The 24291-nt window shown below is 42.8% G+C and overlaps 1 protein-coding gene across 1 annotated transcript in view; it reads right to left on the bottom strand.

Moving 5' to 3' along the window:
* Positions 1-24291, bottom strand: part of RABEP1 (rabaptin, RAB GTPase binding effector protein 1) — a 58083-nt gene that overhangs the window by 23230 nt on the left and 10562 nt on the right. The window contains exons 2-4 of the mRNA XM_063146716.1: positions 5959-6084; positions 4297-4500; positions 2771-2931 (exon numbers count right to left, since the gene is read on the bottom strand). Coding sequence (XP_063002786.1) covers positions 2771-2931; positions 4297-4500; positions 5959-6084 — 491 coding nt within the window. The remainder of the gene's footprint in view (positions 1-2770; positions 2932-4296; positions 4501-5958; positions 6085-24291) is intronic.

Genomic DNA, 24291 nt, shown 5'->3' with positions numbered 1-24291 from the left:
AACCCTACTGCCCCTGTTTTGGGAGAAGATGTTTCAGGTAATCAATCAGAATTTGATTCGGACCTAGAGGAGGTGGCGCCAGACACCAGCCAGCTTGTACAAGTGGGGGAGGAAGCTCTCATGGGCGATTCACCAGCTGGGAGTCAGCCTTCTCCAGAGCTTATCTCCTCAAGGCCAAATCCTACACACTCAGTGGGAAGTGAGCTTTCTTCCGGAGGTGAACATCCCGACAAGCTAGCTGATGCTAGGGGCTGCCGGAAGCCGAAATGCACAGCGTGGAAGGAAGGCGTGAGAAAGTCAGTTCGATTACGCCAGAACCTGCCTCCGCACCAGGCGCTCTGAAGTTACAGGCGTTTGAGAAGTGGCTTCCTATTCTTCTTGAAGAGACAATTGTCTTGCTTAGTTTGCATAGTTTTGCCTAGGGGGACGTTTCCAAGAGGTTAGACTCGATTCAGGTAGAAGAGACGTTTGTTGCTTAATAAAAGTTTTGTGGATTACTTAGCAAGGCTCGTGCCTCCCATCGAAAGCAGGAGTGTTCTGAGAAACACGACAGGCGGTGGCAATGCCAACTTTCGATTGCTCCAAAGCTACAGCATTCAACTGAGAATTAAAAGAGATTGTCTTGTTGACAGGCTCTTAGTAAGCTGGTAACATTACCAAGAAGAAATACATAGGCCAATATCCAATGCTAGCTGCACGTAGAGTAGCCCCATTCATTTCCACTGGTCTATTCTATGTAGGACTAACATTGGAAACGAACCATAGAAATGGATTAACTCTTGCCAGTTAGTTTTACATAGCCACAAGGCAGCCCACTGATTCAGCCAATATCTACCAATATTTACGACGTGTCAGGAGCATAACTGCACACAGTAGCCAGAACTGCACAACTGAAAAAAGAAAACCCCAGAAAAACACATATTTTGCTAAGTGAAAAGGTTTTTATTGCCTTTTAAGTAGATGATGTACTCTGGGAAATCGTTTCCAGCTCCCTAAAAGCCTCAATCAATGCCATCAGTTTTAGCCCGGAGAGAAGGCTAAGCAGGAAGCCTCTCATTCCAGCCAAAAGTTGAACGTGTTTTCCTATAACCGCATTTTGTGTGTAAAATTAGAAAGATGGTTTAAATACAGCAGATTTCAAAAGCTAGAGTTGCACAAAACACCGCTTCCCGAATATACGTGTGTACGTATATATGCTTCTTTTTAATAGTACTGCATTTGCATCAGTGGCTTACATAAAACGTTACGTGTAGCTCTCAAGTTCCATTAAAAGAAAAACAACCCCATTAACAGAATATTCTCAAATTACTTTAGTAGGGATGTGTGTGCACGAAGGACCAGCAAGAGATATTCTGATGTCGGAGGCAGAAAACCAGCTACCTTTCATTAATTAGCACAGCCTCCCCAATCTGGATGTCAATTCTCATTAGTCCTGCTGGCTGAAGTAGGCTACTTCTGATCCAGACAGGCACCAAGAGGCAAATTCGGGGGGGGGGGGAGTAGTTGCCCCCTTTTGGGAGGAGGTTGTAATAAGGATAAACTTGGTACTGGAACAGTCTTTAATATGGAAAGATGTTCAGGTCCTCCTAAACTACCTACCAGCTTCTTGGGAATTAATGCAGGGTCAGCGCAAATGGATTTTCAGAGCCTTTATGACAGCGAAAAGACTTATACTATCATGTTGGGAGGATAATTGCTTACTTCCCATAATGCAACGGACTGAGGATTTAACAACGCTATCAATATTTGAACGGGTGTTGAGAGTGGATATTTCGTCTACTTTCCTGGAAACCTGTGCATAACTCTCTCTCTTCTATACCACCCCAATAGCTGAAGCTCTTTGGGCGGTTCACAAAAGTTACACGCTGCTCTCTGGGAAGATGTGATGCCCAGCCTTGGATCTTCAAGTTTTTTGTCCACTTAGAACTAGGGCTGAGTACATAAAGGGGAAGCTTTGTTCAATACAATTGATCCCACCGTTCTTCCAAAGAACTCAGGGTGACATAAAGGGCTTCTCCCTCCCTGCCTACTTTTATTCTAACAATCCTGTGTGGTAGGTTAGTCTGTCAGACAGGGACTGGCCCGAGGCCATCCAAGGAATTGCTTCATGGCTGAATGGAGCTGTGAAGTCAGGTCTCTCTGACCCTAATCCAACCCTCTAGTCATGACACCACGTTAGAACCCCTGGTGCGCAAGAAAAAAAACCTTTTTCGGGGCTGGGGGGATGTCGCCACAGGAAAAAATAGATAGCGACAGTGGAGTTTAGGTCAGGAGGAGGGATTGAGGAGAGCACTGTCTTTAAAAGAGGAGTCCTTTTTACAAACTTAACCACTGTAGGAGTAATTCAGCACACAAAATAAGTGGGAAACGGAAGCTGGAATGAACAGAACGTCCTTTCCTACTTTGAGAATGTGTGTCGAATACACAGCATTTAACAATGCTAAGTTTTTGTTCAGTTTTTTGTTTAATGGACCCCAGAACTGTTGTTTTTGAAATGGATACCGTTGTTTTTATACTGTTGTTTTTATGTTTTTGATGGTTTCGAATTTTGTATACTTTTTAATGCTCACTGTTTTTAACTGTTGTAAACCGCCCAGAGGGCTGCGGCTATGGGGCGGTATATAAATGAAATAAATGAAATGAAATGAAACGAATATGTTGTGTAACCACAATGAATACAGGATATACACCTAGTTATGTTGTTTGATCCCCAATCCTCAGGAAGAAAAGGGCTGTACTGAAAGGCCCCAAACGATATGTTTTGATCTACCTTCTTCATTTCATTTTCCAGGTTTTCCTCCTCTTGGCCTTCTGAAAGCCTCCTCCGCAGGTCCGCTATTTCCCGTTCCACATTCTCTCGGTATTGATTCCACTGAGCTCGCTCTTGCTCGAGCCTGTGATGAAACTGGAGTTCATAGTCACGGATAGTTTCTGTTTAACAATAACAATAACGATAACAAGTTGCTAATCACGTCTTTAAAACCCTCCACATCTTCTTTCTTATTAAGAACATTAAGAAGACCATGATGGATCAGAACAAGGGTCCATCTAGTCCAGAATTCTGGTCACATATTGGCCAACCAGCTGACAACTAGGGACCCACATGCAGGGACCCACACGCATACTGGAGTTTATGGACTAGTAGTCATTGATAGCTTCTCCTCCAAGGATCTGTCTAACCCCCTTTTAAAACCATCCACATTGGTGGCCATCACTACGTCTTGTGGTAGCAAATTCCATAGTTTGACTATGCGCTGTGGGAAAAGGTCCTTCCCTTTATCTATCCTGAATCTCCCACCAATCAGCCTTGTCGGGAAGATCATTCCAGAATTGAGGGGCCACCACTGAAAAGGCCCTCTCCCTTGTTGCCATCCTCCGAGCTCCCTCGGAGTAGGCATTCCGAGGAGGACCTTAGATGTTTAGCACAGTGTATGGGTAGGTTCATGTCGGTATGGTAACAGGGGATATGGGGCGGTATATAAATGTAATAAATAAATAATAAAAAAACAAGCCACTTGTGACCTATCTTGAGGGGAGACATGACAGCACTCTTCAAGGACTTGTAAGGTTGTCGCACAGAGGAGGGCCAGGATCTCTTCTCGATCATCCCAGAGTACAAGACACGGAATAACGGGCTCAAGTTAAAGGAAGCCAGATTCTGGCTGGACATCAGGAAAAACTTCCTGACTGTTAGAGCAGTACGACAATGGAACCAGTTACCTAGGGAGGTGGTGGGCTCTCCCACACTAGAGGCATTCAAGAGGCAGCTGGACAACAATCTGTCAGGGATGCTTTAAAGTGGATTCCTGCATTGAGCAGGGGGTTGGACTAGATGGCCTTGTAGACACCTTCCAACTCTACTATTCTATGATTCTATGAACAGCCATATTGCTAAACATAGAACTTTTCTGTGGCCAGGCATCCCCTCCTGCTACCAACTGTCACTGCAGAGGCCACCAATGGGGGAGGAAGCAGCAGCCAGGCACCTCTCCATCGTGCCTGGGTCCAGCTCCAGCTGAGAGCCCCCTCCCTCCTGCTGCCAACTGCCAACTTTAACTGCTGAACTTTGCAACTAAGATTGTAGTGCCTGAATTTGCTTTTCTTACCCCCCTCTTCCTCCTCCCTCCCAATCCCCTTTCTTTTTGTGTCTTGTTTTTTAGATTGTAAGCCTGTGGGCAGGGACTGTCTAGAAATATTTTTGTAAGCCGCCGTGAGAGCCTTTCATGGCTGAAGGGCGTGATAAAAAATGCTTAAATAAGTAAATAAGTAAATAAAATCCACTTCCGTCACTCCTACCTTTCATTATAGCCTGAAGCGAGGCAACGTCTTCCTGCCATTGTTTTTTCACCTCATCAATCGCTTCCTGCTTTGTGTTTTCAGATACCGTAGCAATCGCTTTGATGTTCTCCATTTCAGCCTGGGCTTCCGTGAGCTGCGTTCGCAGCTGCTCCAGGTCATCCTGTGCTGCTTGCAATACTACCTTTTGTTTCTTCAGATCCTCTGAAACAATAATAATAAAAAAGAAATTGTAGCCTCGTGTGGCGCAGAGTGGTAAAGCAGCAGTTTCTGCAGCTGAAACTCTCCCCATGGCCTGAGTTCAATCCCAGCGGAAGCTGGTTTCAGGCAGCCGGCTTGGGTCGACTCAGCCTTCCATCCTCCCGAGGTCGGTAAAATGAGCACCCAGTTAGCTGGGGGAAAGATAATCACGGCCAGGGAAGGCTACGGCGAACCACCCCGCTATAAGGCCTGCCAAGAAAACATCAGCAAAAGCTGGTGTCCCTCCAAGAGTCAGTAATGACTCAGTGCTTGCACGAGAGGTTCCTTTCCTTTCCTTCCATTTAAAAGCACAGTCGCCATGTTAAATGTGCTCAACGGAACAGAACTCTCTGCTGTTCCCAATGGGTCTGTCTAACCTTTGCACTTAGTTTTTAGCTAAGCTTAGCTTTTCCTGACCAAGGAGAGCAGCAAGGTTTCGCTCATGCCATCACCAGGCCAGAGGTACCTTATGCCTCAACTACGCTTCAAAATTCATTGTTGTTCTTAGGGTTATAAAACAGAACTTGCCAATACAAGAATGTTTCCATTGCTTCAGTGCTGTACAAAGGTCTCCCGTTTCCTGGAGAAACCAAGCATGTACCCCACCTCTCAGGGAAAGAGAGAATAAGGCAACAGAGAAGGGAAAATTCTCAAGACATACCAAACATCGGAATGATTAACCTCATTAACGTGATGGTTTAGCCCATACTAGAAATCCAAGGTATTTAAGTAATAGTCTCCCTAATATGTTCCAGGTCCGATACAGACCCTGCTCGGAGCTGTGCTCCACCTCTCTCTACGGATGAACCTCATAATCAGCATGACATGGATTGTCACCCTTATCATTAAAATCCAACGGGGTCCAGAAACCCGCTCTCCTTCCCCTACAAGCAAGGCCGTTCTTTGTCTCCATCCTTGAGGGCTGTGATAACGCAAAGGCAATGCAGACATTCCTGAGCAGTCAGTCCTGGTATTTCTATTCAAACAAAGCATGCCGATCACCTATGGAGGCTTTGAGGTGACACCAACATTTCCAATCATCTGTCGCTTCCTGGGGTGTTTACTAAACTTACGCACAAAGAACCTCAGCTAAATACAGATATGCATGTAACTAGATACGACAGCCTAATCTACACGTGTTAGATGGCCTAAGCACATTGTGCAAATACTATATGCCCCAATTTGGCATTCTGTGTTCTACGTCATCCCACATTCTGGTAGTGACTCATTTGTGAAGGGTCCTTTGTCATACCGCAAGACAGGAACTCACACCATTCGAACCCTAAATTCACAATGTGAGAAAACCTCCCTAGTATTTTCCCACTCATGACAGATTGAAATATCTTCTTATTCTCCCCCCAGATCCTCTAAAGATGACATTAAGAACACTTTTACATCAGTTCGAAAACTTTTAAGCATTACCTTCTTTAGCCAGATACAGCTCTTTAAATTTTGCCCTCTTTTGATTAAATTCCTGCTCAAGTTGCTGCTTTGTGCGTAGAAATTCAGCATTGACTTTTTCCAGGTCTGCTACTCGTTGAAGGAGAGCTGAAAATGAGCCAAAGGAGAGAGGGAAAAACACATTACCATAATGATCTAATGCAGGGGTCCCCAACCCCTGGGCCATGGACCGGTCCCGCTTTGTGGCCTGTTAGGAACCGGGCCGCGCAGGTGAGCTACTTTCACCCACCCACACCCACCCCAGCGTACCTGGGCGCAGGGCGCCATCTCGCCTGCCCAGCTGAAGCAAAGCCAGGACGCTGGAGTGGGGGGCGTGCGTGCGTGGCTTCCCAAAACCATCCCCTCAAAACTCCCCCCAGTCCGTGGAAAAATTGTCTTCCACAAAACCGGTCCCTGGTGCCAAAAAGGTTGGGGACCGCTGATCTCATATCATCACTTATTCAATAAGGCAATGGTTATCACACTTTCTTTGGAGATGAACATGACGAATTTATATATGTCCACATGACAACTTTGCCCTCAGCGGCTTTAGCTCTTTAGGCAAGACAAGACAAATGGATACTGATTTTTTTTTATACTGTTGTTTTTATGTTTCTGATGGTTTTTAAATTTTGTATACTTTTTAATGTTTACTGTTTGAACCTTTGTGAACCGCCCAGAGAGCTTCGGCTGTAGGGTGGTATATAAATGTAACAAATAAATAAATAAGAGATACCAGCTGGTTTGATACCTCTAAGCAACCATTTTTCTTTTGGATTGTACTATGAACTCCAACCTTCATATTTCCCTCGTCCGGCATTCGGACGAGAAGGGATCAGCATAGAATAGTATAGTCTGTGCTGTGGTTATCAGGGTATGCCAAATCAATATGACCTGACACACTGAAAACCCTTCATTTGGAAGCACACATGGTGGAATTCTCCCACACGGAAGCTGCACCAAGCTCTCCATTCACACATACGCACACATCTCTGCAGATCAAATGCGGTTGGGGAGGACCCCAATGGTATTATTTATTTATTTTATTTTATTTAGAGTATTTTTATCCCGCACCTCAGCCAAAAAGGCTCCCGGGGTGGCTTACAATTGATCGGTAAAGAAGACAGTCCCTGCCCTCAGGCTGACATTCTAAAAAAGACACGGCACACAAGGAAAAGGCGATGGGGAGGGAAGAGGGAGAGCACATATTTTGCTGGTGTAAGATACTAAGAGCAGCCATGCCGGATCAGACGAAAGGCCTATAAAGTCCATCATTCTGTTCAAACAGTAGCTAACCAGATGGCCCACTCTCTGTTGTGAACAGCTGAAAAAGTCAAGGGCTATTTTGATAAGAAGTGAACTATGGCTTTAAATGTCGTGTGCTGAAGATATACCTTCTTTTTGCAACAACAACAAAAAAGCCACCCAAAAGCCATGTTTGTTAACTTCCCACCTTTGTACTTAATGATTATACTTGCACACACTGTTGCAACAAACGTTAAAAGATTTAAGTCACACTGAACTACGCCAGGCAACTGGACTAACCACAAAATTAACCGACTATCCTGTTTCTATTTTGAGCACCAGTCTCACTCATACTAGACATTGCAGTGAATTTATTTCAATTTAAGTAAGGATTTGTACAGCTCTTCATGAGAAGTACCCCAACACCTGAGCTATTCATTAATCTGATCCTTATACAAGCAGCTTTGGTCCCAATTGTTCCCAAGTTATTAAGGGACGGATAAAAAGGTGACTCAGAATACCATGGTTGAACTAGTGGCTGGGGAACTTGGGGAATCTCAAGCTAATGATAAGCCAACATTGACGGTAAATGTCTCATGAAACTTAGGCCAGATTTTAAAATCCAAAAGAGCACAGCGCAACCTTCAACATTTGAAAATCCTAAAAATGGCAAAGGATGCAAATGGTGACCATTGTGAAACATGAGATTAATCGTGTTTCTCGAATGTTTGTGCTCCCTTCCTAGTCTTAAAAGTGAGATCTATAACCCCGCTAACACAGTAATTATTTTAAAGGAGAAAACCTGTTTTCAACCTCTCTGTTTCACAAATGCCTTTCACCCTTGTACCCACAAGCAGACACGGAGCATGGTTGCTTTTCAGTAATAGCTCCATTACTGCACAAACTGGATCGATACTCTTACATTATATGTAAGAGCTAACATACTGCATGCATACTGAGCATACACCACAACAAATATCAGTTGGGGTAAACACATTAGGCCGTGGGCCAAACCTATTACACTTACACCACACACATCTCTCAACCTTGGAAGTTTAAAAAACCCTCACCCACCCTTTTACCAATTCACTCTTTCCTATTATGCCACCCCTGCTACCATACCGACATGAACCTACCCGTACACTGCGCTCAACATCTAAGGTCCTCCTCCGAATGCCTACCCCGAGGGATGCTCGGAGGATGGCAACAAGGGAGAGGGCCTTCTCGGTGGTGGCCCCCCAATTATGGAATGATCTCCACGCCGAGGCTCACCTGGCACCAACATTGTTATCTTTTCTGCGCCAGGTCAAGACCTTTCTCTTCTCCTAGGCATTTAACAGCATTTAACAACATATGCTAAGTTTTTTTCTTTAAATGGACCCCAGAACTATTGTTGTTTAAAATGAATACTGTTTTTATATTGTTGATGTTTTAAAATTTTGTATACTTTTTAATGTTCACTGTTTTTAACTTTTGCAAACCGCCCAAAAGAGCTTCGACTATGGGGAGGTATATAAATTTAATAAATAATTATAAATAAATACCTTGCAATACCATCTCTGAGCTCAGGGTTCTCCAAGCCCCACAACTACTGACCCCATGTTGTCACTACCTGTCCCACCTAACGTCATTTAGCCATGCTGTGATGCTGTATGGCAGGTAGGTAGCTGGATGTTTTCGATGGAGCTGTCCCCCCACCAGAGTGCATCAGGCAGGCATATAACTCAGTGAAACCCTATAATCGAAAACAAATTACACTATCTCTGAAGTCTTAAGAACCTTCCATTTATTTTGAGAACCAGTAGGGTGAAAATCTAAAGAAATGTATGAAGATTTAAAGGTAATTTCAGCCTCAGATACACTAGCAGTGCTGCCCTGGCACACAAACACATATTCCTACATGGTGTAATCCTCTTGCAACACATTACTCAAACTGGTATCAACTACAAACTCCCGATTTCATATTCACAACCACTAGTAAAGATTGGTATGCATCCCAAATAGGTTATAGCTCAGGCAAAATACCACTAGTATTACAAATTGGGTGTGCCACAAGTGTTCAGTTTTGCTGCACTGTCCTGGAGTAGGTTTGTAAAGAACATAGAATCATAGAATAGCAGAGTTGGATGGGGCCTATAAGGCCATCAAGTCCAACCCCCTGCTCAGTGCAGGAATCCACCCTAAAGCATCCCTGACAGATGGTTGTCCAGCTGCCTCTTGAAGGCCTCTAGTGTGGGAGAGCCCACAACCTCCCTAGGTAACTGATTCCATTGTCGTACTGCTCTAACAGTCAGGACGTTTTTCCTGATGTCCAGCTGGAATCTGGCTTCCTGTAACTTGAGCCCGTTATTCCGTGTCCTGCACTCTGGGAGGATCGAGAAGAGATCCTGGCCCTCCTCTGTGTGACAACCTTTTAAGTATTTGAAGAGTGCCATCATGTCTCCCCTCAATCTCCTCTTCTCCAGGCTAAACATGCCCAGTTGTTTCAGTCTCTCCTCATAGGGCTTTGTTTCCAGACCCCTGATCATCCTGGTATCAGAATTACACAAACTACTCCCCATTGCAGCCCTGCTCACTATCTTACAATGTTTCCTGCTTCTAGACAGGAAAAGTGAGGCTGCCGTTTTATGGCACCTTCCCAAATTTTCCCTTATCTCTCTATTCCATTTTAATATTTCATCTACAAAATCATAGCACCTATCACCAACACTTCTTTCTTTGCCTTCCTTCAATTCCTATTGTAGTCATCATTTGGTATAATTTCTACCTTAAAACAAACAGGCAAAAAAACACTCTTGGTAAAGCAAATTCTAAGGCGTTGATTTAGAACGGGGGATTAAGATCTATCACGAGGCCGGAGGAACCTTGAGGACTGGTTGCTACGTAAAAGGGATAAAGCTGAACACTGTTATCTGACACGCTATTGAGAAACAATAATATTTCACTGGCATTTTTTTATTTTCAGGAAACCACCTGGCATGCTGGAAGTCAAAGTGGCGGCATCAGAGGGGAATGCAACCTGCAACATGGCCTGAAGCCTTCCAAGATACGTCATTTTCACAGAGAATTGGGACAGAGAGCTAAATAGATTAAATGTTATGGCACTGTTCTATGCCACATTGTGGAATAAACTACTTTATTTATTTATTAAATTTATATACCTCCCCATAGCTGAAGCTCTCTGGGCAGTTTACAAAAATTAAAAACAGTGAACATTAAAAAGTATACAAAATTTAAAACCATCAAAAATATAAAAACAACAATATCCGTTTAACAACAACAGTTCTGGGGTCCGTTAAAAAACGAACAAACTTAGCATATGTTGTTAAATGCTGTTAAATGCCTGGGAGAAGAGAAAAGACTTGACATGGCGACGAAAAGATAACAATGTTGGCGTCAGGTGAGCCTCATTGGGGAGATCATTCCACAGTTGGGGGGCCACCACAGAGAAGGCCCTCTACCTTGTTGCCATCCTCCAAGCTTCCTTCAGAGTAGACACTCGGAGGAGGACCTTAGATGTTGAGCGCAGTGAGCGGGTAGGTTCATGTCGGGAGAGGCGTTCCATCAGGTATTGCGGTACCAAGCCATGTAAGGCTTTATAGGTTAAAACCAGCACCTTGAATTTGGCTTGGAAACGTATAGGCAGCCAATGCAAGCGGGCCAGAATCGGTGTTATATGTTCGAACCTCCTTGTTCCAGTTCTCAATCTGGCCGCTGCATTTTGCACAAGCTGCAGCTTCCGAACCGTCTTCAAAGGCCGCCCCACGTAGAGGGCATTGCAGTAATCTAATTTGGAGGTTACCAGAGCATGGACAACTGAAGCTAGGTTATTCCTGTCCAGATAGGGGCATAGCTGGGTAGAAGGCACTCCGTGCCACCGAGGCCACCTGGGCCTCAAGGGACAGAGGTGGTTCTAGGAGCAAGCAGCTGTCTCTGGGTTTCCATTCAGTTATTGCGAAAAAAACCCTGCTTCAATCAGGTACTGGTCCCAGTAGTTTCTAAAGTATTAAGGGACTGATATAGAGGCTTACTATAGTTGAACAAAGGTTGGGAAACATGAGAAATCTCAAGCCAAAACTCGGGGGGGAAACTCAAGCAAGCAAGCCTTGTTTGGGATGAAAAATAGGCACATGCAAACAGAGGGGTGTCGTCCTAAAACCTTCTCAAGTAAAAAACAGAAGTTGTTGATACTCCTTATGCTATCTCCCTGCCTTACGTTTGTGCAGCTGCGCTCCCATCATTCCAGTGCCTGTAATTCAATCTTCCATATTTAATGACGGCGGCCAAGAATACAGTAAACAAAGCTTGATGGGCCAGGGGTGCACTGATGGAGGATCACCTGACTGAAATAGAAGACTGGAACAGGACACAGAGCAAGAGACTCTACGGCTCAGTTCAGACGACACGTTTCTCAACGCTGGTTTTAGGACTCCACAGTGGAGTTTTTACACCGCCATTGAGAAACGTGTTGTCTGGTGGGAGAACTCCACGTAACAGTGGAGTATTTTTGGGGGAAAACTCCATGTAGAATATCCACACTGTGCAGAGGAGAGTTCCTGAAGAACAGTTGTGTTGTGTGTTGTCTGGAGGGCTCCGTGGAGTTTTCCATTGCATTCAGTTGACTTTCCCTACCGGCTACAGAGTTCCCTGGCAAGAGCGACGAAAGGAGCGAGTGCCGCTCTAGGAGAGCCGGCGGGATTGCTTGTTTGCTCTCTTTTTTTTTTGCAGCAATGGCTGATGGGATTCCATCGGGAGGACCGAGGGAGGAGAGAGGGCAGAGGCACTGTTAATCAAACGTTGCAATGGATTTTACTCAACTCCACGGTAGCCCAGTCACACAATGGTAGAGTTAGAACATGCTGTGGGGGGATTTTGTAATTCAGAAAGCACATGTCCACAGAAAGAGAAAGAAAATGCCTCCTTTGACAGCTAGACTTAGTTCAGGTGTATCAGTGCTAGGAAGGTTGCACAGTTTAAATACACTCCACGTATTTGTCCTTCCCCAAATACGTGGAGTGTATTTAAACTGTGCAAATCAAAAACTGTGCAAAACTGTGTAAATCAAGCTGAAAAGGTCCTTAGTACAGCAAACGGTGAACTTCTTTGGAGACGCTCCAAGCATTTCTCCCCTTTTAGTTTGCTCCTCCTATGAGCTCTCCTCACTCATGCTTTCTAATCCCAATCCTTGCAAATATCCAACCAAGCTTTCTTTTCTTTTTATCCTTTTATCTGGTTTGTTTTGCTGTGAACTTGTATTCAGTATATTTTTGAGTATTATTGTGATGTTGTTGATTAGTATATTGTTAAATATTGTTGTAGTTCTAATTTTTGTAAACTGCCCAGAGAGCTTCGGCTATTGGGCGGTATAAAAATGCAATAAATGAAATGAAATGAAATGAAGACTCAACCACCTTTTCAGTAGTCCCAGCTATTGCAAACATGATTCAGGAAGATATAAGACAACATTTGCCTAGCTGGTTACCTGCTATCAGTGAGCTTCTTTGTCATGGGTTTGTGGAGGGAGGATAAAAGCCTTTCACATTTACATACCAGAGAAAGAGATGCTATCGACAGATAATATAAATTATACTCCCTATATTTTTCACTATAGAAATGTTGGACAGGCCAGATTTCAACAACAATTACACGAAAGTTTCTGATTCTACAAAGTACACAGTGACCGTTCCAAAGCTGATTATCAATAAGATTATTTTTGAGCACAAAGTCTATTTATAAATTAATGGCACAGAAGCTTTTCCTGAATGCATTAAGCAGAAGCAACCACAAGTTCAGACTATCACAAGTGCAGCTGGAGAACAAGCTGTCGAAGACTGCAAAATCATTAATTGAAACAAAATTCCAGAAGAGTAGCTGTGTTAGTTACAAAATCGAGTTCTGGGACACCTCTCAAGGCCAATACATGTGTTGTGGTTGGTATCACGTGCAGAGAAGGCCTCAAGGCATTTGCAAGGCAACCAATGATTTTTGTTAGAAATTTTATGCATTTCGTTTTCATATATAGAATAACGGTTGGAGCCCTCACTATCTTAGGACAAACTAAGCTCTATGAAGAGAGACTGAAAGAACTGGGCCTGTTTAGCCTGGAGAAGAGAAGATTGAGGGGAGACATGGTAGCACTCTTCAAATACTTAAAAGGTTGTTACACAGAGGAGGGCCAGGATCTCTTCTCGATCCTCCCAGAGTGCAGGACACGGAATAATGGGCTCAAGTGACAGGAAGCCAGATTCCAGCTGGACATCAGGCAAATAAAGAAATCCTACTTGACTGTCTGCCTTTAAATAATGCTCAAACTTACCAATAAAACAACTCAGTTTAGAATGAAAGGCGTTCAGAATATTCAGCTGTTTTGAGCAATGTTTCATGTAGGGCTGTTACTCAAAGAACTCTTAACAGTGTAATCCTAAGCATGCCTACTCAGAAGTAAGTCCCACTGGGATTAATGGGATTTTATGATTACAGGAGAATGTGGGCAGGTCCGCACGATCACGCCATGCAAGCCGCGTAACTAGCATGAACAGCTTGAGGCCAGGTTATTTGAGGGAATGCCTCCTCCCATATGTGCCTGCCCGGACCTTAAGATCATTCTCAGGGGTCCTTCTCCGTGAGCTCCTGCCAAAGGAAGTGAGGCAGGTGGCTACCAGGAGCAAGGCCTTCTCTGCTGTGGCACCCCGGCTGTGGAACGAGCTCCCAAGAGAGGTTCGCCTGGCGCCTACACTGTATTCCTTTTGTCGCCAGCTGAACTTTTTATTTTCTCAGTATTTTAACACCTAATTTAACTTATTTGCTGTTTTAATTCCGTATTTTAATCTATATCAATTTCTGCTGTGTGGTTTTATCCTGGTTGTGCTTTTTATATTGTATTTTGTATTTGTGTTTTTAGACTGTTGGTTGTTTTGTTGTGCTTTTCACGGTTTTAATTTTGTGAACCGCCCAGAGAGCTTCGGCTATTGGGTGGTATAAAAATGTAATAAATAAAGTAATTGCTGTCACCGGGCAGAGGCTGCCTTGATGTCCAAACCACACGGGTTGGGTAGCTGGGGTGCTTTATGCACCACCCTGAAACCCATGGCAAGTTCTAGGGTTTAAACCACCCCAGCCATCCACCCTCAACCAGGTTTAGATGTCATGACAGCTCATGAACAGCATGCAACCAGAAGGGAAAATAAGTTTCCATGTTTATTTTCCCTCTATGATTGGGCAAACCCTCCGGGGTATACAATGGCAGCTCATTGGCTAATCGATTCATCTACTGATTAAATTTGCATGACGATAAATAGTTCTAAAAACAACTTATACTTCTTTCTCCAGATGACACATGCCTCTGTCACAGCAAGCATAAGATGCATTCCCTTTTTGTCTTAATTCAGGAGGCAATGACTCTTCTGAGGGCAGCGCTTGCCAGCTGTTGGTCTTTTCTTTTTTAAGAAGTACTAATATTAAATATATTTAAATATCTGCTGAATCAGAGACAGTTTTAGTTGTACAGGTTTTTATTCAATTTAACCAATAAAAATTGATTAAACATTGCAGCCCTTGTTTAATCCTATTAAAACTCTCAGACATGTTTAGTAAAATATGTTTACTTTGGCCTACCGATAGCAGCGGTTATTGTACACAGCACAACTAATATAAACAAATTCCATTCTGTCATATGGCATACCCACTTTACTAATATAGGTAAAAATAGAATTGCCCTCTTAACCTCCAGTAAGTATTCTTACTTTGCAACATTGCATAGGTACAGACAGCGCCAAAATAGAAACCTGTTTCTCTCCTACAAGCAAATATAATTCCGTAGCAGGGTGCATTATGGATTATGCTCCTGGTTTGCAGAAAAGTTTTACTTAGTTACAAACCAATATATTTCTTTATAACAACCAGTTAGTATGAATGCTAATTCAGAAATATATACGAACTGAACAGCGTCAACCCTATCTTTGCACCGAAAGGAATAAAGTCCTCCTATGGAACACAATGAGTTAAAGGTTACATTTCTATGAAAAAAGAACCAGGAGGAAAAGTATTTGACTATTATTATTATTATTATTAATTTATTTATATAGCACCATCAGTGTACATGGTGCTGTACAGAGTAAAACAATAAAATAGCAAAACTCTGCCACGCAGGCTTACATTCTAATAGAATCATAATAAAACAATAAGGAGGGGAAGAGAATGCACCAAACAGGCACAGGGTAGAGTAAAACTAACAGTATAAAAGTCAGATCAAAATCAAGTTCTAAAAGCTTTAGAAAAAAGAAAAGTTTTTAGCTGAGCTTTAAAAACTGCGATTGAACTTGTAGTTCTCAGATGTTCTGGAAGAGCGTTCCAGGCGTAAGGGGCGGCAGAAGAAAACGGACGAAGCCGAGCAAGGGAAGGAGAGACCCTTGGGCAGGTGAGAAACATGGCATCAGAGGAGCGAAGAGCACGAGCAGGGGAATAGTGTGAGATGAGAGAGGAGAGATAGGAAGGAGCTAGACTGTGAAAAGCTTTGTAGGTCAACAGGAGAAGTTTATATTGGACTCTGAGATGAATTGGAAGCCAATGAAGAGATTTCAGAAGTGGAGTAACGTGGTCAGAACGGCGAGCCAAGAAGATGATCTTAGCAGCAGAGTGGTGCTAAGGTTAAGCTGTATAAATGACCCGATTACAGCACACTCCTATCCATGTCTACCCATTGAGTTCAGTGGGGCTTATTCCCAGATATGTGGGTTTAGGACTGCAGCTTCAGTCAAGTGTTATATTTATTACTGCAGCCTTGTAGAGAAGCCCACAAAGTTTGCTAGGCTGTTGGGATCTGCCAGGGAGGGTTGGAGAACTCTTTTATGTGAGCACGGAGAAGGGGACTTCCCACCTCTGGCAGCCCTCGGGCTTTCTATGCTAGGCTCCATCTCCTCCACTGGCCCACTCACCTGTCTACCTGCAGTTCCTTGTCGCCTATGGCTACCAGGTGCGTGCTTAAATGCAAGGGTTTATTATTGTGAGCCTCCCACTGGGCTTATCACAGTCGCTAGGAACCAAGAGATACCAGGGTGCCCAGGTCACAAACTACGAGCAGCTATGATTGAAGCAAACAACTGGATATTTACTTTCCAGATCACAGAGAAAGCAGTTTGGCGCAGTAACTACCAGCACTTGCTTCTGGAAAGTTCTGGACACTTACAGCTCCATCCTCAACGCTCAAAACAAAAATTATCTCATCCTATTTAGGCCTGAAGATGAATGGTAGTAAGAGTCAGGCATGTACATGGGAATTGCTCTCTCCTACCATAGCAATATGAGGGCAGTGTGCAAGCACAGGGCTCAGCCAGTTTTCACACTGGGGTAGGAGAAGGCAGGGAGTTGCCCCAAATCTTCCTCTCCCCCAGAAATTTTTGTTGTTGTTGTTGAATGCATGAATGTTGGGGCTTTAGCTGCAGTAGAAACTTCCTCGAACCCTAATCTAACCCCATTTTGGCTCCAAGCACATTCATTCAGGGCTTACCCACTTTACTAGTATAGGTAGTAATAGCATTGCATCCTTAACCTCCAGTAAGTATTCTTACTTTGCAACAGTGCATAGGTATGAAGAGCACCAAAACAGAAACCTCTCTTTTCCCCACAGACAAATATGATTCCGCAGTGTGTGGGGGCCGTGTAAGTAAAGGGTTTGGATGACACTCCTGGGCTGTATTAAAAGTTTTATTTATTTACAATCCAATATTTTTCATCCTGACAACCAGCTAGTAAGCATGCTAGTTCAGAACAAAATATATTTAATTTCAAAATAGCAAATGATTTAATTGTAACTGAAATCAATCAATGATTGAAATCATGGTGATTTAGATCAACTTATGCTGACACTGACACTGACACTGACACACACACACCAGCCCTTGCAATTTACATCCCTGCATATTGTTACGTTAGTAATGTGCCTATCAGACTACCGTGTTTATCATTTCATAATTCCAACTATAATGTTTATGTAAAATACTGTCATAGATCAAAGATCACCCAGTAAGCTTTCTAATGAGAGTGAAACAAACTTAGTGGGTGCTAAACTTATTGCAGCTGATACACTAAGTTAGTTGTATAATTTGTCACATCTGGCTTTATAAACTGGATCACTAATCAAGGAAAGGGGGGGGGAAAGTCCCAACAGCCATGAAAACCTTTATTCCAATTAGTTTTCTATATAATACATTTGTCAAAGCAGCAACTGGAAGGGTATCTTTCCACCCAGATCAATGTAAAATCAAGAATTTTTAAGATGTGTTGATTCCTGTACAAATGTTGTTCCCTGCCTCGATCCAAAGGGAGAAGAGGGTAAGAAATAAATATATTATTATTATTATTGTTGGCTCTATGGTATCACTGCTGAGCATTTGTTTCTGCACTCCAGTGATGAGGATACAATCATTTAAAGCAATGAGCTCCTGTTAGTCACCCTCTGTCACCACAGCTCAAAACTGCATAATAGTTTGGGCACTTTCCGAAAAAATAATATGAATGGATTGTTAAGCCATATGATAACTTTTCCAAACAGGTAATGGGAGTGGGGGGGAATCCCCCAGGGCTTGTATACACAAGAAACATAATCTAGATTAACTAAGGATTTGGAATGAAATCATGCTAGACCTCTGTTTGAACATTCATTTTGGTGATGAAGCAATTTGCTTCACCTAATTAACTCAGACAGAAAAGCAAGGCTATCTAAAACCACTATCAGAATTAACTGGATAATACACTGTGTATATTTCAAGTGTACATTGCTTACAGTCCATTTGATTTACATGGCCTCTCCTTCCTGCAAGCTGTATTTACTTGTCTGCCATTTTTCCCTGCCACAAAAGACATTTCTAATCTATATTCTCAAGTAATACCAGAACACGATCGCAGAATCAAGTATCTCCATATGAATTGTCAGCAAGAAAGCTAAGAGCGGTTTTCCTGACCCATAAAACCATTAACTGCCAAGGGGATCCCCGAACTTAAATGCTTTTGATTTCGGTGATTCGCATTTCTGGAATTTTATGTTGATTCCTCTGGATTGTTTCTGGTGTGTGTGTCGTGCTTTGCGACTTATATTGTAACAGCCATTGACTATAGGCAAAAAAGTTGGCTGAGAACAATCAAAGATAGGGGCTCATGCAGCCAAATAATCAAATAAGCAAGACAGAGGGAAAGCATGCATACAGTTCACACAATTCAACAATCCACATTGTTAATTGTGGGTTGTCTGGGAGCACACAAGAGTGAGCCTTGTGCCTGCTTACCCTACCCTGTGCCTGTTTGCATTCTCTTCCCCTCCTTATTGTTTCATTATGATTTTATTAGAATGTAAGCCTATGCGGCAGAGTCTTGCTATTTACTGTTTTACTCTGCACAGCACCATGTACATTGATGGTGCTATATAAATAAATAAATAAATAAATAATAATAATAATAATAATAATAATAGCAGCAAGCATGCTAGCTCTCAACTAATTAGCATGCCTCTGCTTCGTTAAACCCAGGAAGAAACCATGGATTAAAAACTAGGCCATTTTCCCCTCAGCAATCCAAAGTTCCAGGTTTACACTCCTAAACAACCTATGTTTAAACAACCATAGTTTGTTTAATCATATGAACCAGGTCAGTCTGGGAGTGAGTGTAGCCAATCACAACAGCAATAGCAGACTCACATACGAGATTCGACTGCACACCTCTAACTGGATATGCTACCTGATACTATTTTTGGCAGTTGTCTGGCCTGGATTCCCAGTTTTCATGAAAGAAGAGACGAGAAAAGACAGTGCTTGCAGAAGCAGATATGCAAAGCAAAATGCACCGGCAGTATTCCATCCCAATTGTTTACAAACTCCACAACAAATTGCATTTTCCACTGAAGTTAAAGAGTAAAATGCATTATTTGTGTATTTAAAACATTCACGCCTCACCTTTCCATGAAGTGTCCAAGGTGGGTTAATTTCTTAAAAACAACAACAACACACACAACAGAAAACAGAGCAGCTACTTTTAAAAATCAGCAAGGATTCGAAAGTGCACATCACAGATTTGAGGAACTGGAATTCGTCAACGTCAGGAAAAACTTCCTAACGGTCAGAGCAGTCAGAAAATGGAACCAACTGCCTAGACTCCTGCACTGAGCAGGGGGTTGGGCTCAATGACCTAAATTGCCCCTTCCAGCTCTACGATTCTATGACACCTATCTCCAACTGCACAACTCTCTGGGATCAATATACGTATTAACTGAAGTTTCGGCATCACATAACCAGGCATCTCCTGCAAGATAAGATGCATTATTGAGATGCATGCCCCACTTGTCCAAGCGTTTGTTTCCTGCTTATGTTTTAGCAGAAAAGCTATACCAGCAAAGTAAGAACGTCTACTTTTCAAAACTGGACAGCAGTACAGAAAGTTTTGCCATTTTTACAGCTGCAAAGCCTAGCAGTCTGTGGAGGCAGAAACAAAGGAAGAGATTTAAACTATCTGGATAAAGGCTTATGTGTGAAACAGAGCCAAAAAAAAAAAAGATTACTCAAGTTACTTTAAAAAAAATAAAAAATAAAATCCCAAGTCACTTTATGTATTCAGTGTCTGATAGACTTCATCATATCTTGATCATTCACTTGCACCTGAGGGTTACACTCCACATTATGTTCAAGCAAAAGCGCACATTCTAGAACTTATAACAAAACCTGTATGTTTATAATCCCATCTGGAGACTTTGCAACTTAAGAATGGGCCTATTTCTTACATTTGCCAGTACATTTCCCTGCTTTTATGAAGTACATGGCAGTGATCTACAGAGTTATGTAAACATAACAACCTCTTCCAGACTTTCCCCCACCCTCTTCTAACCCTCAAAGCTGATGTTGCACAAGTTAGTGTAGCGTCAGGTTCTCACTCTTGGATTTTCGATGGGCAATGCTTTTTCTGTTGATGCCAGAAACAGAGCTGTAAAATTCCCTCTCCCAGCCCAGCCTCATTGAGCCCAATCTTTGATTTCTTTTCAACGGCTGTCCTGAAAGGTATTGTCCAATGTCGTTTGAAAACACTACTGCTACATATCTTCTGGTGATTTCATATACATGATCCAACCCACATTAAGCAATTCTGTGTCTCATTGGTTTCAATGGGATAGTTAAATATATGCTGAACAGCGCAACCTGGGCACAGTAATGGACTGGATGAGGGCTAACAAACTGAGACTCAATCCAGACAAGATGGAGGTACTGTTAGCGGGTGGTTCATCTGTCCAGCGAGGTAATGTTTGCTCTGTCCTGGACGGGGTTGCACTCTCCCTAAAGGATCGGGTCTGTAGTCTGGGGGTGCTCTTGGATCCAGAACTGTCACTTGAGGCACAGGTGAACTCAGTGGCAAAGAGCACCTTTTATCAGCTTAGGCTGATATACCAACTGCGCCCTTATCTGGACGGAGATAGCCTAGCCACAGTTATCCATGCTCTGATAACCTCTTGTTTGGATTACTGCAATGCGTTATATGTGGTGCTGCCTTTGAAAACGGTCTGGAAACTTCAACTAGTACAAAACAGGGCAGCATAATAACAGGGACTGGCTGACGAGACCACATCACACCAGTCCTTTTCCAGCTTCATTGGCTGCCAGTCCAAGTCCTGGCCTGATTCAAAGTGCTGGTATTAACATTCAAAGCCCTAAATGGCTTGGGGCCAGGCTATCTGAAGGAACGCCTCCTCCCATATGTACCTGCCCGGACCCTAAGGTCATCCTCAGGGCTCCTTCTCCGTGAGCCCCTGCCAAAGGAAGTGAAGCAGGTGGCTACCAGGAGCAGGGCCTTCTCTGCTGTGGCACCCCGGCTGTGGAATGAGCTCCCTAAGGAGGTTCGCTTGGCACCTACATTATATGCCTTTAGACGCCAGGTGAAGACCTTTTTATTCTCCCAGCATTTTAATAGTCTATAAATAAATTTTAACTTGGTATTTTAAATTTGTGATTTTGCATTGCTGCTGTTTTTATCTGGTTGAGCTTTTATATTGTATTTTATATTATGGTTTTATACTGTTGTTTTATACTTTGGTTTTAATTTTTGTGAACCGCCCAAAAATTACTGGGCGGTATAGAAATGTAATAAATAAATAAATAAAATAAACCCTATGACAGGTTTATTCAGAAGTAAATCCCATTCAGTTCAATGGGGCTTATGCCTAGGAAAGCCGGTACAGGAATGCAGCAATGAAACTCAAAAGTGCTCACTCTGGCTGTGTTATGCCAACTCTATTTTATTGATGTTTTTGTGCTTCATTAACCTGCCACCAACCTTGAGACTATGTTTAAAAGCCATGGAAGTAACCGGTAGCACCACTAGAAATATTTCTTTTAAAAAATCAATCTTGAAGGTTCCTGGATTCTTAACATTCATCCTAAAAACTGTCACACCATGTGAGCAACAATCTGAGGGTCAGTTTCCACACATGACACTGAGTCATATGCAGTTTGACCCTGACGTACAGCAATAAAAGGTCCTTAGCTCATCGCCAGCTACTTGTGAGGGATACTAAAAAGAGACAAGAGAAAAGATACTGAATCATAGAACAGTATGGCTATAAAGCCATAGAGTTCAACCCCCTGCTCAAAGCATCGCTGACAGAGCACTGTCCAGCTGATGTAAAATTAAAAGACAATTAAGGCCTAATCTACACCAAACAGGATATTGCACTATGAAAGCGGTATATAAAAGGCAGGAGCCACACCAAGCAGGATATAGCACTATGAAAGCGGTATATGATATGTGTCAATGGCCCCCAACAGTTGTCAGGGCACTTCAATACCGCTATAAAGCAGTAGTGTGGCTCCTGCCTTTTATATACCGCTTTCATAGCGCTATATCCTGCTTGGTGTAGATTAGGCCGAAGAAGTGTTCAGTAGCATACATGTTTGGAAAAATAATAATATAAGCAAAGCAGTAAGATTACATAGAATATCCAAGGGGAATAACATTTATGTATGTTGTGGGTGAGGGTGGGATGCGGGGCACGATAACCTTGAGAACAGTGACAGGATGAAAGCTAATTTAAGGTATGCACCTGTCAGAAGTTATCTTAGGATATATTACTAAGCTTCTACAACCCTTTCCCATAAGAAGCAAGCCAAGTTACACTGCTATCACCACAATGAGCGTCTTGTTCAACAGATAAATTGCTTTCCAGTGGGGCACCTTGCCCGTGACCCACAGCAGCGTCATGTGTTGGTGAGATGGACTAGCACAGGCGGTTCTTAGCTGCACCGATAACTAAAGCATTGTTCCTGTCATTTTCACCAAGGAAATGCAGTTGTAACACAAGCAGCAAACAGAACTGCAGAGACCGGTTGACCCAAAGACAAGTTGCTTTCCCCCACCACTTTATTTAAAACATTTATAATCCAGCTTTCTGTTAAAGCGTACAAGGCGATGTACAACATTTGAAAAGCAGCACTACTACACAGAGACTGATATTAAGTGAGGAAAGGTTGAGTTGCATTCTTCCTTCCAGCACCAATTTTGCGAGATGTCAAAGAATTATCCATTTTCATAGAATCATTGAATCATAGAATAGCAGTTGGAAGAGGCCTATAAGGCCATCGAGTCCAATCCCCTGCTCAATGCAGGAATCCACCCTAAAGCATCCCTGACAGATGGTGGTCCAGCTGCCTCTTGAATGCCTCTAGTGTGGGAGAGCCCACCACCTCCCTAGGGAACTGGTTCCATTGTCATACTGCTCTAACAATCAGGAAGTTTTTCCTGATGTCCAGCTGGAATCTGGCTTCCTGTCACTTGAGCCCATTATTCCGTGTCCTGTACTCTGGGAGGATCGAGAAGAGATCCTGGCCCTCCTCTGTGTGACAACCTTTTAAGTATTCTAAGAGTGCTATCATGTCTCCCCTGAATCTTCCCTCTCTTTCCCTTCATCTTCAGAATCCATCTCCTCAGACATAATGGGATGGCAAGGCTCAGAACTTGGGAGTGGTAGCCAATATCAAAAACGTCTGTAATCTCTAACAACATACCACAATTATTGCCAAATTGTGGATCACAATGTAAGTGTAATTTAAGGGGTGTTGTGTATGTTTTATTATTTATTTTAGATAATAAAGTAAGATCTATACCCAGTCTTTCAATCAAGTGACCTCGAGGACGACTTACAACAGATTAAAACCATACCAAGAAAATATCCAGTGGCCCTGGTTCCCCTGGCCAGTGGCAAGGATGTCTTCCTTCCTACCACTCTGGAAGTCTCAAGGCAACTGGAGCAGAGAGCTTTCTGCAGCAGGGGCGGGTGGGTAAAAGCTTAACTCCCTGCAGCTATTCCTTCTCCAGCTGATCATTGGAGCCAGTCATGATTTGAGTAGCAAACTTTCTGGTGAATATATTTGCCCATGGAAATTTACACAATTGTAAAAGAATGCATTGTTTCATATAATTAATTAATAACAGACCTAACGCCACTCAAAGTAGACAGCTTCATAGTTATAATTAACTTTCTTCTAGATAACTATAACCAGAGAATGTCTTTCTCTAATGCACAGCTTTTTTCCATAGCAAATTCAGTATACCCACAGTTCTCAGTGCCTTCAATACAGGGATAATGCATGTTATTGGACTATCGTGATTTGCTATTGCGTGGGGTTTTTTTTTGCTACTGCAATGATATGAAACTTTTTTTTTAGTTTTGTTTACTAAATATAAGCCAAATAAAAATGTTAAATTAAATCCTAATCAATTTAGAGTATCAGAAAAAAAATCAAGCCAACATTTTCTGGAAAACCCACCTCAGTCAGGAACAAGGGGCGATGGGTTGTGCTCTAATCCAGGACCCACTGGGTAAGAGTGAAACCCATCAAAAGCAAGAGGAAGGGTACAGCTGGTGGAAGCAGACATAGAATCATAGAATCGTAGAGTTGGAAGGGGCCTAGAAGGCCATCGAGTCCAACCCCCTACTCAATGCAGGAATCCACCCTAAAGCATACTTGACAGATGGTTGTCCAGCTGCCTCTTGAAGGCCTCTAGTGTGGGAGAGCCCACCACCTCCCTAGGTCACTGGTTCCA

This window comes from Elgaria multicarinata, chromosome 22 (genome assembly GCF_023053635.1).
Source record: "Elgaria multicarinata webbii isolate HBS135686 ecotype San Diego chromosome 22, rElgMul1.1.pri, whole genome shotgun sequence".
Classification (NCBI taxonomy): domain Eukaryota; kingdom Metazoa; phylum Chordata; class Lepidosauria; order Squamata; family Anguidae; genus Elgaria; species Elgaria multicarinata.
This window is presented reverse-complemented; position numbering and strand designations above follow the sequence as displayed.